A 14,754-nucleotide genomic window follows, 5' to 3' on the forward strand; every position below is an offset into this window, starting at 1 on the left:
TTTGGTAAGTGTTCATTTATATGCTAAGAGTGTTCTTTCTACTTTTAACTCTTTAAATATGAGAAACTTTAAGGATTATTATATCAAATGACTTGGAATGTTATATAAGTTTGTAAATTATCAGCATGCATATAAATAACAGCTTGTGCAAAACATACTCATCATACTTAAATTCTTTAGATGTACTGAATTTAAGTCATAATGTACGATTTCCATCAAATTTGAATTTTGTTATTATTTATTCGAAATGTTGAAATAATATTAGTAATAACTGCTGGGAAGGGTTCCTGTCCATTTTAAGCTGAAATAACAAGCTAAAGTGAAAGAAATCTTACTGGTTATTTTGGCCATTTAAAATGCAGTTCTATGGGAGGACATAAGTCATAATAAAAATTATGACCTTATGTCAAACTTTGCTCTGTTGACCTACAAAGACAAAAAAAATGGCTGATTCCATTTGGGTGCAAGTTAGGACATGTGTAAACATTACAAATATGTTTTTAAAAAATCAGGTTTGAAAAAAATTAAACAATTTTATATTATAAGATTGTACATTATGGCTTTAAGTAAGAGCAATCAAGCCAACTGACCTGAGATAAATATTGAGAGCACCTCCTGTGACCACATCCTTGATTAGTCTTAGATCAATAGAGAAACTAAAATGGTGGGCAGCAGCATCTACAACAACTTGAGCATGGCTACTTGTGCTGGTTGATTCACCTTCCCTCTGGGGTGGATGTGTCTGCAATTTTGCTCCTTGATGAGGTGGTGTTTGCTTCTGAGGTTGAGTTGCCTTGGAATCTGTAGCAGGACGGTGAGGCTCAGATGCACCTGTGAAAGCGATTCAGATTTAATTGGACTTTCCTTTCCCCAAGTTTAATGGTACAAAGAATACATTTATATACAGATCAAATGATATATTTTTAAAAAACATGCGGATTACTAGTTCTAAATCAGATGGATCAATTACATCGAACACTTAGAGTATTTTGGTGAAACTGTTAAACAAAAAACACTAGTATTTCCGTTGGTCTTGACAAAGTGCTAAAAGTAACAGGCATATCACTTGTTGGTAACAAGGCAAGAAAATTAATTCTAACTTCTTTTAAAGGTGGTATTCTTTATTAAATTAGAATTTAAACATGCTTAAAAGTGCATAATTTTAGAGCTACATGCAAGTGGAACATAAGAAATTACATTTAAAGCACAAATTTTGCATGTTCATTTAAACCTGCGTCCACTTTTGCAAAGACTTGCAATAATCAAATAAATTTTAACCTTTTCTGTGCTGCATTTGGACACATATACTGCTAATATTGTCTCTGTGAAATATACTTCTGGATCTCCAATGATCAACTTACCAGTATATTTACCCTGCCTGTGTTTCCTCCCTCCATCCTCCTCCTCATCTTCAATGCTTGCTACATCTCCTTCAGTACCGCTCCCATTATCAAGTGATGTGAGGGATACATCAGGATGCTTGGTTGCTGGGCGAGCAAGCTTCTCTGGTGGTGAGTCATGAGGTGAGACAGTCTTCTTAGATGGTTTCTGTTGTCTGGGTGGTGTACTTGGTTGTGGCGGCTGTTGTGTAGGAAGCTCAGGTTGTGATGGTGTTGGTTGAGATACTGAGGGCTGCTTTTATATGAAAATAGATTATGTTTGTTTTATTATTTCAAATACTAAGATTGGTAACTTTTCTGTTTCGGGAGCTCTATTGTTCAGAAACGAAAACGCAAGGGATTTATGTGAATTGATCTGCTCCTTGAATTCATTGAAGTAACAATCAGCTGATTTCAATAGGTAGATACCTGCATGCCTGTTGTTAATAAAGGCGGGATAAGACAAGAATGGAACACCCACAGTGTGTGGATGACCGGTGTTTTTAGTGGTCTAGCGCCCCTTTCGCTCGCTTTAATGTCCTCTAATACCGATAGGCCTTTGATGTTGGTAAACTGATTCACATGTCATGTGACAAAATGCCAATCCGAATGAAAAGGTCGAATTTTCTGTAAAAACGTTGAAATATAGGCCCAATTGTCAGATTAACAATTTATTGTCATACCATGTCATATTTATTCAACATCGTCATCATCCTCCCCCCCCCCCCCCCTCCCCTCCTCTCCTCCCCCCCTCCCCTCCCCTCTCCTCTACCAGATCATCTCCGCGTCTCATCATCCCCACTCTCTCAAATAATATACATTTAAAATAGATTTGAGTCTAGCAATTTTGCCTGAAGCAATTATCAGATTACCAATCCCAATGAAAGAAATCCTATTCGTTTCACTTCAACGCACTTCTCTGGTGTTGCATATTACCAAGTTTTAAGGTGTATTTGGGAAGAAAATAATTCCCCATTTAATCGCTACATAAGCATAATATGACCGATTTTTGCGTGATTGCACGTCGAACAAGTATACGTAATTCTTGGCAACACTGATTACTATTGATTAATTTATATTAATCATGTTAATGTATATTTCGACGCTGGGTTATTTTCAGGAGATACTCCCGCTTAGGCTGGAGTACCTATACACCCAACGCAAGTCAATTGAAGCCGTACACTTTATCGCGAATTTACCACCGTAAAATTTAGACACTTCTTTTGTCTAGATTAGCATCAACCCTCTCATCTCACGCTTTTCATGTCAGAAATTAACATAACTCCCGAAACCGAAACAGAAGTTATCTTCGTTCAACTTTTCTGTAGTCAACAAAAGACTAGAATAAAAGGATTGGTCACACGTACCAAGCTAACACTTCAAAATAACAATGAGATCCGAAACCGAAACCGGAAACCGAAACAGAAACAGAAAAGATGAAAGGACCCATAGTCAGTCATTTGTGACAGCAATGGGTTATTCCAGTTGAAATCTATACTTCCCCCATGGAAGACATGACCTTAATATCCCACACAGGGGGTGTAGATTTCAAATGGAGTCACCCATTCAAGTAATCCAATTTGAAATTCATACTCCCTGTGTGGAAAATCAAGATCATGTCTTCCATATATGCCATATTTCCTAGAATAGTCGCCCCCCTTCAATTAAATTCCCCCACCACTTTTTTCAACTGAGATATATCAAAAATGCTGATATTTCCATGCTATTTTGTATAGTAAGTTAACCAAGGTGCACACATGGTCGCTAATGGCATCGGTAATTGGCAAAAATATGGTCGTGAACCCGGAAGTGAACCAGAAGTCATCATTCCTAAGTTCATAGTTTTGAGTTTTAAGCTTACCTGATGATTTTATCGGGAATTATTGTTCTAAAAATGACCTCTACTAAACGCTCCCCTTTTGGAAAATGCAAGCCCCTGAGGGCGACTATTCAAGGAAATAAGGTAGGGAGTAAATGGATTTCAAATGGACTAGCCCAATAAATAATGGCATATGCTTCCACAATTTGTCATATCACCTTTTGCATCACAATTCCAACAATCTACATTCATAATCAAATTGAATACATTTTACTCTTACCTTCAATCCACCTGTCGGTAATGGCATCTCCTCTCTCCTCAATGCAACTGATACACCTACACAAGGAGCTCTACTAGCATCCACGGGTGGCAACTTCTGCTGTACAAGGGCGGGAGGAACCAGTCTGAAACTCCCTTCCACTGTCAGGGGATGGCGGTTGATGGCAGATGTATCCTGAACTAGCAAGGAGGTAAAAGGTATGTCTGCACTACCAAGGGATTTGTCACCACTGCATAGGTTTACCTGAATAACAAAAGGCAAATAACAAATTTCTCAGTAGGGAAGTAAAATTTATATTGAATACAGCATCAGTGGAGCATTATCACAGAAATATTTTGTCTGGTATGATAGACTTCACCATATTTTAAAGATGTACTGTAATTAACCAAAAAAGAAAAATCATTCCGACATGGAAGGATGTATTTTAATTGGATCATACATTCCAGGAAGACCTCTGTGGTAGCGAATACTGTCTTGCAATATAAAAACAATCTACTTACGGCTGATATAAGTGGTAATTTGTTGGTGGGAAAGGTGTGATGCATGGTAGTAATAAAAGTAGACATAAAACTGTTGCAGTCTGTGTCAGTTATCAATAATTATGCTATAGTAATACACAGAAATTTACTATAGGATTTGTATTTCCCCTTCCTGTAATGTATACTTTGATCAGCACTAAATAAGTAGAAATTTAGGGTTTTTGTTATCAATAGGTTATAAAATTAAATGTTAATCCAATTTGTTCAAATTTGGGGAAAAGAATCCATTGAAACTCATTGTACAGGCCATGTGTTCATCTTTCTCAACTTCCTAGGCACAATTTCCAATTTTATAATACCATAACTTACAAACTCATATCTTCGCTTAGGAATGTCCAATTTCATTGGGGAAAACGGTGTTGTGGAGCAAAATATCTCTATATTTAAGATATGTAAAAACCTCAAAATTGATAGCCTGCCCAAAAGTGTCTCCTTTTGACACGGGCCGTCACATATTTTTTTACTATGTAAATTTTGCATGCAAGTAATTAAATTTTGCATGCAAGTAATTAATTTTATTGATTCAGTTGATTTTGTTGTGTTTTGTATAGGTTAAATTTATGAACTTCCTCTGTCAAAGCCTACTATGCGCATTCCACATTTGTTGTTTTGTTCTTTTGTGCTTTAAAGCACTCCATTTTTTGTGCAATATGCATTGTATGTTTTCCAATTTCTTGCCTCTTGCACTGGTGCCTATTTCACATTTCCATTTTTTGCTGCTTCTGCGTGTGCCATTTTTGTTTTGCTCCTTGTGTAAAATATGCATCTTGTGTTCTTTTGGCTTTGATTTTGTTATATATTTCACATGCTACTGTCCCCCTTTGCTCGCCTCTGACGTAACTGTGCAATATACATCAACTTTTTTCTTTGTTAATTTTAAAATGTTAGTTCGTATCTTAATGCTGTATATTTAAATATTGTTGCAATGTGTTTATGCTTTTATGTATGCTTTGTAAAGCGCATTGAGATTTGTTTGTAATGCGCTATATAAGAATAAATTATTATTATTATTATTATTATTATCCCGCTTTAGACACATTTTGACTTAGAAACACCTTTCAGCCCAGTGTCATTGAGTAAAATATGGGCTTTCCGCTGATACTCAAATCTCCATTTTGATAGAGAACAAAATATGAGTAAGGTTGCTGATTGGGCTGTCCCCCTTCCTAGTTATAACCACAAGCTTGTCTAAAAGTTCAACTTATCCAAAGATATACCTTACACACTGAAATTACAAACATAATATTTACATGTTTTCTTTAGCAGTATAGCTTACATAGCAAGCAGGTTGGGAAAATATAATGTTGAATTATGGTACAATAAAATATCCTTACTTGGAAAATGGATTCTTTCATCAAGAATGCATAGAGAGCCCTGATACTACTGCGAAGCCTTACAGATGCTCTCTCAGCTGCAAAGTTTGGATTGAGAAGGTCACGAAAGGCTTCATTAGTCACATCATTGCCAAACAAGGAGTAGTAGAAGAAGAAACCACTGTCTTGAGCAGGAAGCGGTCTGTCTGATGGGACAAGCTGCAAACCATACAATTAAAATCAATTGATTAATCTAATGTTAAAGATACTATACTGGGCCAAAAAAGTATCCTTACACTTCGAACAATAATCACAATTTCAAAACTGAATCATAATGGGGTAAATTTGTTTTTTTTAAATAGATGCGCTATCTAATCCTGCACATTATGACACCACACACATTGAATCCAATGTGACATCAAGAAGTAAAGTTACAAGCAATTGTATAGATGAAGGTCCAGTTTAATGAGTGACAAACTGGCCTATACAAGGCACAAAGAGATTCCAATATGCGCAACAAATACAGTTTCTTCAATGAAACTTCATTTAAAGCAGTTTTTATTTCAGTTTTTACTTCTCTGTACTTCTCATAACTTTCATTTTATTTGTCAGCTCTTTTGTTTCAGTTTTGTTTTGTTCCTTTTGTTTTAAGGGCTGGGGTATGAATACGAAGAATGTCATTCTGATATCAAATAATTTTGATTTTTTGAAATTTGCAATTTAATACACATTTTATTGCAAATCATTAAAAATTGATATTTTTGATATTTAACGGTACTTGAAGTAAACTTTGTAAATCTGATGATTTATACTTAAAGTGTATGTAGGTGGGATGAAAAGTCGACGATCAATTGAAAATTTTGACCTTTTCAGATGGAAGATATGGATTTTTTCCCCAAAACACCAAAAAAAATTAGGTCTTTTGGGAAAAAAAATCCATATCTTCAATATGAAAGGTAAAAATTTTCAATTGACTGTCGGCTTTTCCTCCCTGCTACATACACTTTAAGAATATATCATTAGATTTATATAATTTACTTCGAGGACTGTTATATATCAAAAATTTGAAAAAAAAATCTAATTTTCATAATTTGTCATAAAATTTGTATTATATTATGATTTTCAAAAATGAAAATTATTTGATATCAGAAAGACATGCTTCAGTATTCAGAATGCAATTCGATAGGTCTGAGGTGCTCTCATGTCCCACAAAAATACTGTCGAAAAGCAATAAACGCTCATTTTAGATCCCTTAAATTAAAGTCACACACAAATTAGCCATTTACCACTCTCAAACCAGATCGTGGAGTTTTGAATAGGTCAGTTTGTCACTTTTAAAACTGGACCCTGGTCTAATCAAATGCTTGTAAATTTGCTTCTTGAAATCACATTGGATTCAATGGGGTGTCATAATGTGCCGGATTAGATAGTGCATCTATTAAAAAACGAATTTACCCGAATATGTTTCAGTTTTGAAATTGTGATTATTTTTCCAAGTGTAAGTACAAAAGGAATATGTTTACCCATTGCTGTGCCATTTCGAGATAGCTGCTTGGAAGTTGCAGTGCAAAAAGCGCAAAATAAGTATAGAGTCAAAATTTCTACTCTTTAGTTCAGTAAGTGAAGTTATAATTCTGTAGCAACAGGTATCTTTTCACCATCATTTTTAATTCCAAAATAAATTCACCTTAAACAACAGTCAGACAAATTAATTTTCCTCTTCCATTCACCATTTTACCAGTTGTATTGTGCTGACCACCCCCCCCCAAAAAAAACCCCAACCCTGTTCTGCGGGCCCATCCGACCCAATTTTACATCTTAAGGATACTTGAATTTTTGCTGTATATGTATGTAAAATCAACTGGTTTTGTTTTAGTAAAAGTGAATTGATTTTGAGTACAAGTTTTTTTGGCTCATTTAAAAAAAAAAAAAATCATACTTCAAAAGGTAGGTCTGGCTGAAAGGCCTGAAATTTCGGCATTCATTTGAACAGGAAGAATTTGCTTCCCATTTCTTTTAAATCTGAGTCTATCACACCCGTAAACAGGGTCTTCCTTTTTTCATTGCCTAAAACTTATTGTTTGATAGTGGCCTAACATCTGATTTCACCTGACTACTTACCTGAGCAAGGTGTGCTGCATAAGCAATAGTAATAGACAGGACAAAACTTTCAGTGCATAGATCAGGTGGTCCAATCTGATAATAGCCATCAGTGTCATGTAGAATGGGTTGAAGGTACCGCAGGTCTGTTTCTGGATCCTCAGGATATTCTTCTTCATTATCTGGTGCTACTGTGAAATTGATGCAATATTTAAATGTACAGATTATAATATAATAAATGTAATATTCTATGATGTCATTTAGGGCTCTTTTTGAAATTCCCTTACACAGGAAGGTGTGCGCCATCCTGCAGCTTTCCTGTGCTAGCCTTCTTTTGTTAAAATCCTGTGTGATTATAACACTGCAATTAGCCACTTCACTGACTTAAATTAGGAGCGCCGCTTTCCTGACAGAGCTTTCCTAAGGCGCGCGCTTAGCGAGGGGAATGCTGCCTTCTTTCTGTGTGAAAACGTGGTAGGGTATTTCAATATGAGCCCTTAGTGTATTGATTCTTGTTTGCTTTCCTCTGTGTGTTCAAAGAATACCAAATATGACTCTTATCAGAACTTTTGAGACAGTAAAATGACGAAAGCATCTCTTTGCAGGACACAATGATAATAACTGAGAATCAAATGCTACCCTTTCTGTGACTTTTTCAGAAATAATGGGGTTTAGATACCCATTCTTAGGCTTTCATCCTGATTTGTACATTCTTTTTGGGAGTTGATTCAAGATATTATAACAAATTTAATATCTGCTGTTTATTCTGCTAGCCCACAGGAACCCAGCCAAATCTCAAAACTGCTACATCTTTTCCCTTGCCTAATTTATGAATCCTTTGATTGCCACTCTTATTATAATTTCCTTGTGGTAATCATATTTGATTATATTTCAATATATTTTTTTATTTTGGGTTAAATTTTTTTGAATCCCCTAAGAAGAGCTTCAAAGGAGCTTTTTCAATTATTAAAAAAGAAGCTACATCTGATGAGGGAGTGATATTTTCTTGAACATTGGGCTGTTCCATTTAAAATCCACACTACCCCTGTGGAAGATTTTGGAAACATGTTCCACAGAGGGAGTATGAATTTAAAATGGAATTAGCACATTCCAGCTCCATTTGAATTTCATACACCCTCTGAGAAAGCTTCAATCTGAATCTTTCACAGAGGGAGAGTGAGTTTCAAATGGAGCTGCCTAATGTGCTATTTCTATTTGCAATTCATACTCCCTCTGTGGAACATATTTCCAAAATCTTCCACAGGGGTAGTGTGGATTTTAAATGGAATAGCCCATTGAACCTCTGAAGCATCACCTTGTCCTTTTCTTGGAGGTGCTGATTTGGCTTTAAAACTTTGATCTTGTCCTTGTGCATCGGTCTCCAAAGAGATCCCAATCTTCAACTCTGGTTTGTGGCGGCTGTATTTGGTGCTTAGTAGAGGGTACCATTTGGAAGTCTGCAATAAAAAAACATACAAAAATAGTGACAATGTATATTGTACATCATTTGCTGTACTCAGAGATGCCACCTAGTTTCACTCAAAAAACCTGAAACTGGTGTTCCACGGTTGACACAAAGTGATGTGACAAAAGTTGAATAGGGACAAAGGTTTGGCGGTTATCAAACAACAATGCTGGATGGGCTTGAATCCTCTGTAAATTCACATGAAGTGTTCAGATCCTAAAAGCAATATATCCATTTTTCTCTATTTGAGATACAGGCATATGTATAACTCTTCAAATATACTAACATAATACAAAATGTGCACGGTTTTTGAACATTTAAATTTAAGTAGGGTATCAAAAAGATCAAAGGGCAGACATAAGTGGCCTTAACACAAAAATTTGAAAAATTGCACCTTTTGCATATCTGACTTCTTCATACATGACACGATCTGGTCCACAGGCCAAAGGAGGCAATTTGAAAATTGAGACTTTACCATATAATTATCACCTTATGCCAACATTAGGCTATCAAACTGAAAACACCGAAGGTCTAGCAAACTTGATTCTAAAGTTCTCAAGTTTTGTGATGTAGTTGTTTTTTCACTACATATTTTCGCCTTCATCTCAATTTCAAATTTAACACCTTTGGCTCCCATGGACCTATCGTGTCACATATGTAGAAGAAGATAATACCTCTCTATCACAAAGAACTTACCACCGGTACTTTAGCTGGTGAAGGCTCAAGGAAAGCAGCAGTCCTCAAATCCAGCATAATATATCCTATGTTCTCCTTACTCTGACTAAATTGATCCACAGCATAACACTGAAGCTTGATCGGTGTTCTTTGAAGTCTGTGCTGATGCAATGCTTTTTTGCTCAGTTCCCACGCTAACTCAGTGTTAAATTCAGGTGCCTCACCATGACTGACTGGATCCGTGGCTAGGTGTTCTCCATCAAAACGTGTCTCAACAACTAACTGATGCTTTCCCCTCTTAGGAAACTTCCTTCCTGCAATATTATCAAAGCATGGCATGAAATTATCACAGGAGTAACAACTAGAATTTTGCAGTTCTTGACTTGCGTGGTTCTCGATGCAAAGCATCGGCCACAATGCCTCCACCTTGACGCCTATCATTTAACTTTTAAACCCCAAAATGACCTTATTTGCCTTGCTAAGATGGTTGTTGAAATGAAAATAAAATCACTGTGCACATAGTAGTCAAACAACACAAAACAGAGCCATTCCATGTCAACTCCATGGATGAAGTGAGATTAAAAGATTATTTAGTCGAATATTTTGTTTGCATTAGCTTGCACGAGTCACAAAATGGCGACTCATCTTGCATTTTCTGCATGACATTAGTAACTGTCCTCAAACTAGCGCCAGTGTGTCTCAGGCCAAGTAATTTTATGCAGGAAGTTTTCTTGCTAACAGCTACAGGTTACAATTAAACAATGAACACAGCTTGTTTATGTACATGTGTGGGGAGGCTTGTACGTGTTTTTGACATGTTCAGGTGTGAAAAGTGTCCTTTTTCTTCAAGAAAAATATATACCAGCGATGACCAGTTTTTAGCGGGCAATTTGATTTACAGGTATTTCGGTTCATCATAGGTTAGAAACGATAGCTGTACAATTTGTACAAAATATAAGTTTGATATAGGCCTAGAAACATTATAGTATGAACGACCATATTACTTTGCACTTGCGAGAGACTCGTAGTCGTAGCATTTATACCATGCTGCAATATTATGTATCATGGTATTGCATGCGTGAGCCACACTTATAATCAAATGCAGTAAACCTTTGACGCGCACATATTTTAAGTATATCTCGCATATTTATTGCGTTGGTCGCACTTGTCTCGGATTGGCTGCTGAGGCGATCCAGACATAGACCGTCAGGTACTAATTTCGAGGAGCATAACAAACACCAAATTGGTGTCATAACAAACACCAAATTGGTGTCGTGTGGTCTTTCAATTTGTGCCGAGTGTCCTTGGCAGACTTGACTATGCTTCAGTGGTCATGAAAGGATTCAATAGATAACCTCTGCCCCACTAATCCCCAGCTATTGTCTGAAATTGCTCCTCGAAAATATATTATAACAACTCAGTCCTCAAATGATAGTCATATAACGACCAAAAGATAAATGACTGACTATCATTGAGGACTGAGTTCCGCAGTCTAGAGGCGATCTGCTGTTGCAGAGTGGAAATTTATGAATGAACTGTGTGCCGTACGCGTCGTTAGCTCCAAATTTGCAACATCACGGTAGTCGCGCTTGTCAAAGGTTTGTTTGCTGTATTTGACTTAAGGTCGCATGTCACAAATAGGTCACCCAAAAATGGAAGGGCTGTAACATGAAAACGCTCTCTTCGCACTTCAAGCTTGGTTTATTCTAAAAGTATATTAAATACCTATTGTAGAAAGTTTGGTGTCATTTTGTAGATAATTATGTTCTTTATCAAATACAAAAAAACCCAAGTCAATTGGACAACTACTTTGAGAGTTATACTTCCATATGTAACATGTGTCAATGGAGGAGCCGGGGCGGGTGAGCCCCATAGGATTGTACACAAAATTGTGAAAATATGGCAAACTTCAAACCTTTGTATCTTAAAAAGTACAACTAGCATGGACCATAATCCTGGACTGTAGAGCTACCTCATAGTAGATCAACTGTAACATGCATGTAACGAATTAATTGCTTGCCTTAATAAAATGCTAATTAAGACAGTTTTCCCTATATGTTACTGTACAAAGTGTACACGTAATGCTCCGACATTTCTAAATGGCCTATCGCTTGCCTTCAGGAGACACCCTGCTTATTCAAAAGTACACATATTTTTAAGGAAATTTGATGAGGAATTCAATTATGCTATTAGTTTTAGTGCCAGACATGGAGGAAAAAAGTTTTAATTGATTATGTCATACAAATTCTAAAATTATTTTACAATTTTTGACCACCCTGTATGTTTTAACGCAAGAGATACCAAAGTTTTTCTTCCTAATTTGTTTGAAGGGCCCATGCAATGTCTTTCTGAATCCATATTTATTTTGAGCTACATAGCTTTCAGAAAAAGAAAATATGTGGTTTACCATGAGTGACAAGAAAGATGCTAATTTTGTTGATCTTCCACCCTGTATATTTCTTACCCACCCTGTATTATGATTTATGATGTTATACTTTGTTGATTTGGCGTCCTTGTAATATAAGCTTTCCAGAAATATATACTTATAATGGTCTAAAATGTATTCATTAAAAGTTGTGTTGAAGTGAATCAAAATTTGTGATATTTTTATCATTTAACATAATATGTTACACAAAAGATGACCAATTCATGACATGTGACCTTAAAGTTAATTTTTTATTACTTCCGTGGTCCGAGCTCTGCGCCAAGCGTAGACGAGCTGTACAATTCTAATGGGACAGTCACACACTCAGAAGAAATAAACAATCATCATGATCATGGCCCCATGCTGTAGGTAACCCAGGCAAACCTTAGTTAACACATTTGCTAGTCAGCCAAATTCGCCGACAATGTCAATGCATATTTACATAGAAATTTAAAACAACTGGCGAAGAAGGAAACGTACATAAATATGTTTTCTATACTTCACTTGACCCAAATATATGATTTTTATGGTGATAAGTCACTGGCACATGGAATTTGTGATTTTGATAGCAGTTCCATTAAAAAAAGCTGCTATCATAATGAGACTAAGATCTAGAAACACCCCCGAAATGCCGTTTTGGGGAATTTTGCTAGCTGAAACTTTTTGATGAAAGTCAATCTTTGACAAGATGTTACTTTGCTACGGAAAGTGCTATGAAAAAATGGTTTTCAGTTTTGGCTTTGTTTACTCAAGGGCTTTGATTTGATATATAAAATGATGCAGTTTGATGGCAAATTTGAATTCACCTAGCATACCTACATGCTGATTGGCTGATCAACGCACTTGACAACAAGCCGGTTAACGGTTGACCCATGGTTAGGCTAGCTCACATCACACACTATAGGTGGCGTTATTCGTCCATAGGGAAGTGGAATGTGTACGGTCCAAAAATGGCTTTACTGTGGGGCTCAATGGTAGACATGTCCACATTGCTTATTATAGAGGGCGACATTCAATCCAAAAAGTTGCGACCACAGTAGCTCACAGTCAATGGCTTAACTGTATAATCCCCATAAGGAAAAACAAAAATTTGAAATTTGGACACCAGAAACTTGACGACGTAGTCTAAAATGTGCTGGTACTTTATCCTTGATATAGAAGTCAGCATGCAGTGAAAGTTAGATTTCATAAAATAAAATCGCCTTTGTGTAAAATGGATCATCGTGGTAAAAAATGATGCATTACATGCTTTTTTTGTACAGTAAGTCATTGTAAGGCATTGTCAATGATGGCCGCAGAAAAGTGCAATTTTTAAAAACAGACATTTGCCCATAACTTCGCTAATTTTTTACCTACAGACATGGTTGACCCCTCATTTTTTAAGTTAAATAATCACCTTTTTAAACAAAATAATTTCCATGTGAAATATCCTACTTGAAAATTTTGTGAACATGCCTATCAATGCCGGAGAAAATCACTAAAAATTAATTTTGACAACCAAAACCTAATGTCTAATGATGTTGACTTATGTTGGTACTGGCATGATACTGGATTCATAAACTATCACATAGTGCAATCCATGTTCTACCAAGTCGACGCTCGATTTAGCTCAAAAGCAATTTGTGTGTAAATCAAGACCATCCAAAACAGCTTTCTTACAGTAAAGAATAGGAGGTCATCAGGGGTCACATACAGTAGTGTGCATTGTACATGTGCCTGCTGTCACAATTTCACACACAAAATTTTGGGCAATTTAATGACACTATTTTTGTCTGTAACTTCAAAAGTATATGCACTAGAAACATGATTGACCCCTTATTGTTTAGGTAATTTAATTCTCTTTCAAATGAAAGAACTTTCAGCTAAAAATATTGAACTTCAAAATTGTATGAACATCCCTACCATTCACTCGGTCGGACATCCGGGAACATTGTCCCCTTCGTCCAAGCGCGCCCATAGCAACCAGCTCGAGAAAGGGGAACTGCACATGCGCTGCACATGCGCACACTAGTTTTACAAGGCTATTTCCCCTTTGTGACGTCAGCCCGACCAAGAGAATGGTCGTCGGCGCGGCGTGTAGTAGGCGACCTTGTCACTTCTACGTGATCGCAATTCACCAGCGTGTACCCGGACCACGGAAGTAATAAAAAATTAACTTTATAACATAACACTCATGCACTGTCACTGACAGTCGATACATGCATGCATGGTCATGGATGACAGTCATTGACAGTGAATTTTTAAGCTTATCAAATTTCTGAATTCTTATTCTGTAAAGTGTTAACTTGTGCAACTCATTCTGCTTTCTGCTTCGACAATCGTATAATCTCAAAGTTCTTACCATCAAGAATCGACACCACGACTAAATATTGTTCCTTCGACATGTTGTAAATTTAAAATAAAAACAGTTGATCAGAGCCGACGACAAAATTTGTTTTGAAAACCGCCGCCATGTTTGTGAAAATACGCATGATTTTTGACCTGAAGGAGGAAGTGACGTCATATCAGCCGATCATTTAGCAGGGAGTGCTACGCTTTTATGGGTAAGGATACCGGGGAAGGTGAGCAATAAAATACACTATTTTTGTGTCTTAGAAATTAAAATTGTATATAATATTTAATCACGTTATTTATCAGTGTTCTCAGAACCAACATATGTCAACGATTAGTTAACAAATGCCGATTTTCATAATTTTATACCCTTGGCAACAGGAAATGTTATTCCGAATGTCAGTTCGGCAAATCCGTCAAAACGAGCA

General features: G+C 36.4%; 2 protein-coding genes across 4 annotated transcripts in view; one reads left to right on the forward strand and one right to left on the reverse strand.

Moving 5' to 3' along the window:
• LOC140158925 (centrosomal protein of 120 kDa-like) overlaps positions 1–14,462 on the reverse strand; it is a 28,068-nt gene extending 13,606 nt beyond the window's left edge. The window contains exons 1-8 of one of the 3 annotated variants that reach the window (XM_072182201.1): positions 14,337–14,462; positions 9,592–9,884; positions 8,746–8,887; positions 7,452–7,618; positions 5,352–5,549; positions 3,479–3,721; positions 1,362–1,635; positions 591–831 (exon numbers count right to left, since the gene is read on the reverse strand). In XM_072182201.1, the coding sequence (XP_072038302.1) occupies positions 591–831; positions 1,362–1,635; positions 3,479–3,721; positions 5,352–5,549; positions 7,452–7,618; positions 8,746–8,887; positions 9,592–9,884; positions 14,337–14,379 (1,601 nt within the window). In that variant the 5' untranslated portion in view covers positions 14,380–14,462. Of the gene's footprint in view, positions 1–590; positions 832–1,361; positions 1,636–3,478; positions 3,722–5,351; positions 5,550–7,451; positions 7,622–8,745; positions 8,888–9,591; positions 9,885–14,336 lie in introns of all 3 variants that reach the window. The other 2 variants (XM_072182200.1, XM_072182199.1) reach the window with 2 other exon arrangements.
• A 42-nt stretch (positions 14,463–14,504) lies between these two features.
• Positions 14,505–14,754, forward strand: part of LOC140158926 (casein kinase I-like) — a 105,777-nt gene continuing 105,527 nt past the window's right edge. The window contains exon 1 of the mRNA XM_072182202.1: positions 14,505–14,556. The gene's annotated coding sequence lies outside the window, so the exon portion shown is untranslated. The remainder of the gene's footprint in view (positions 14,557–14,754) is intronic.

The sequence above is a fragment of the Amphiura filiformis genome, chromosome 8, assembly GCF_039555335.1.
Source record: "Amphiura filiformis chromosome 8, Afil_fr2py, whole genome shotgun sequence".
Taxonomy (NCBI): Eukaryota; Metazoa; Echinodermata; class Ophiuroidea; order Amphilepidida; family Amphiuridae; genus Amphiura; species Amphiura filiformis.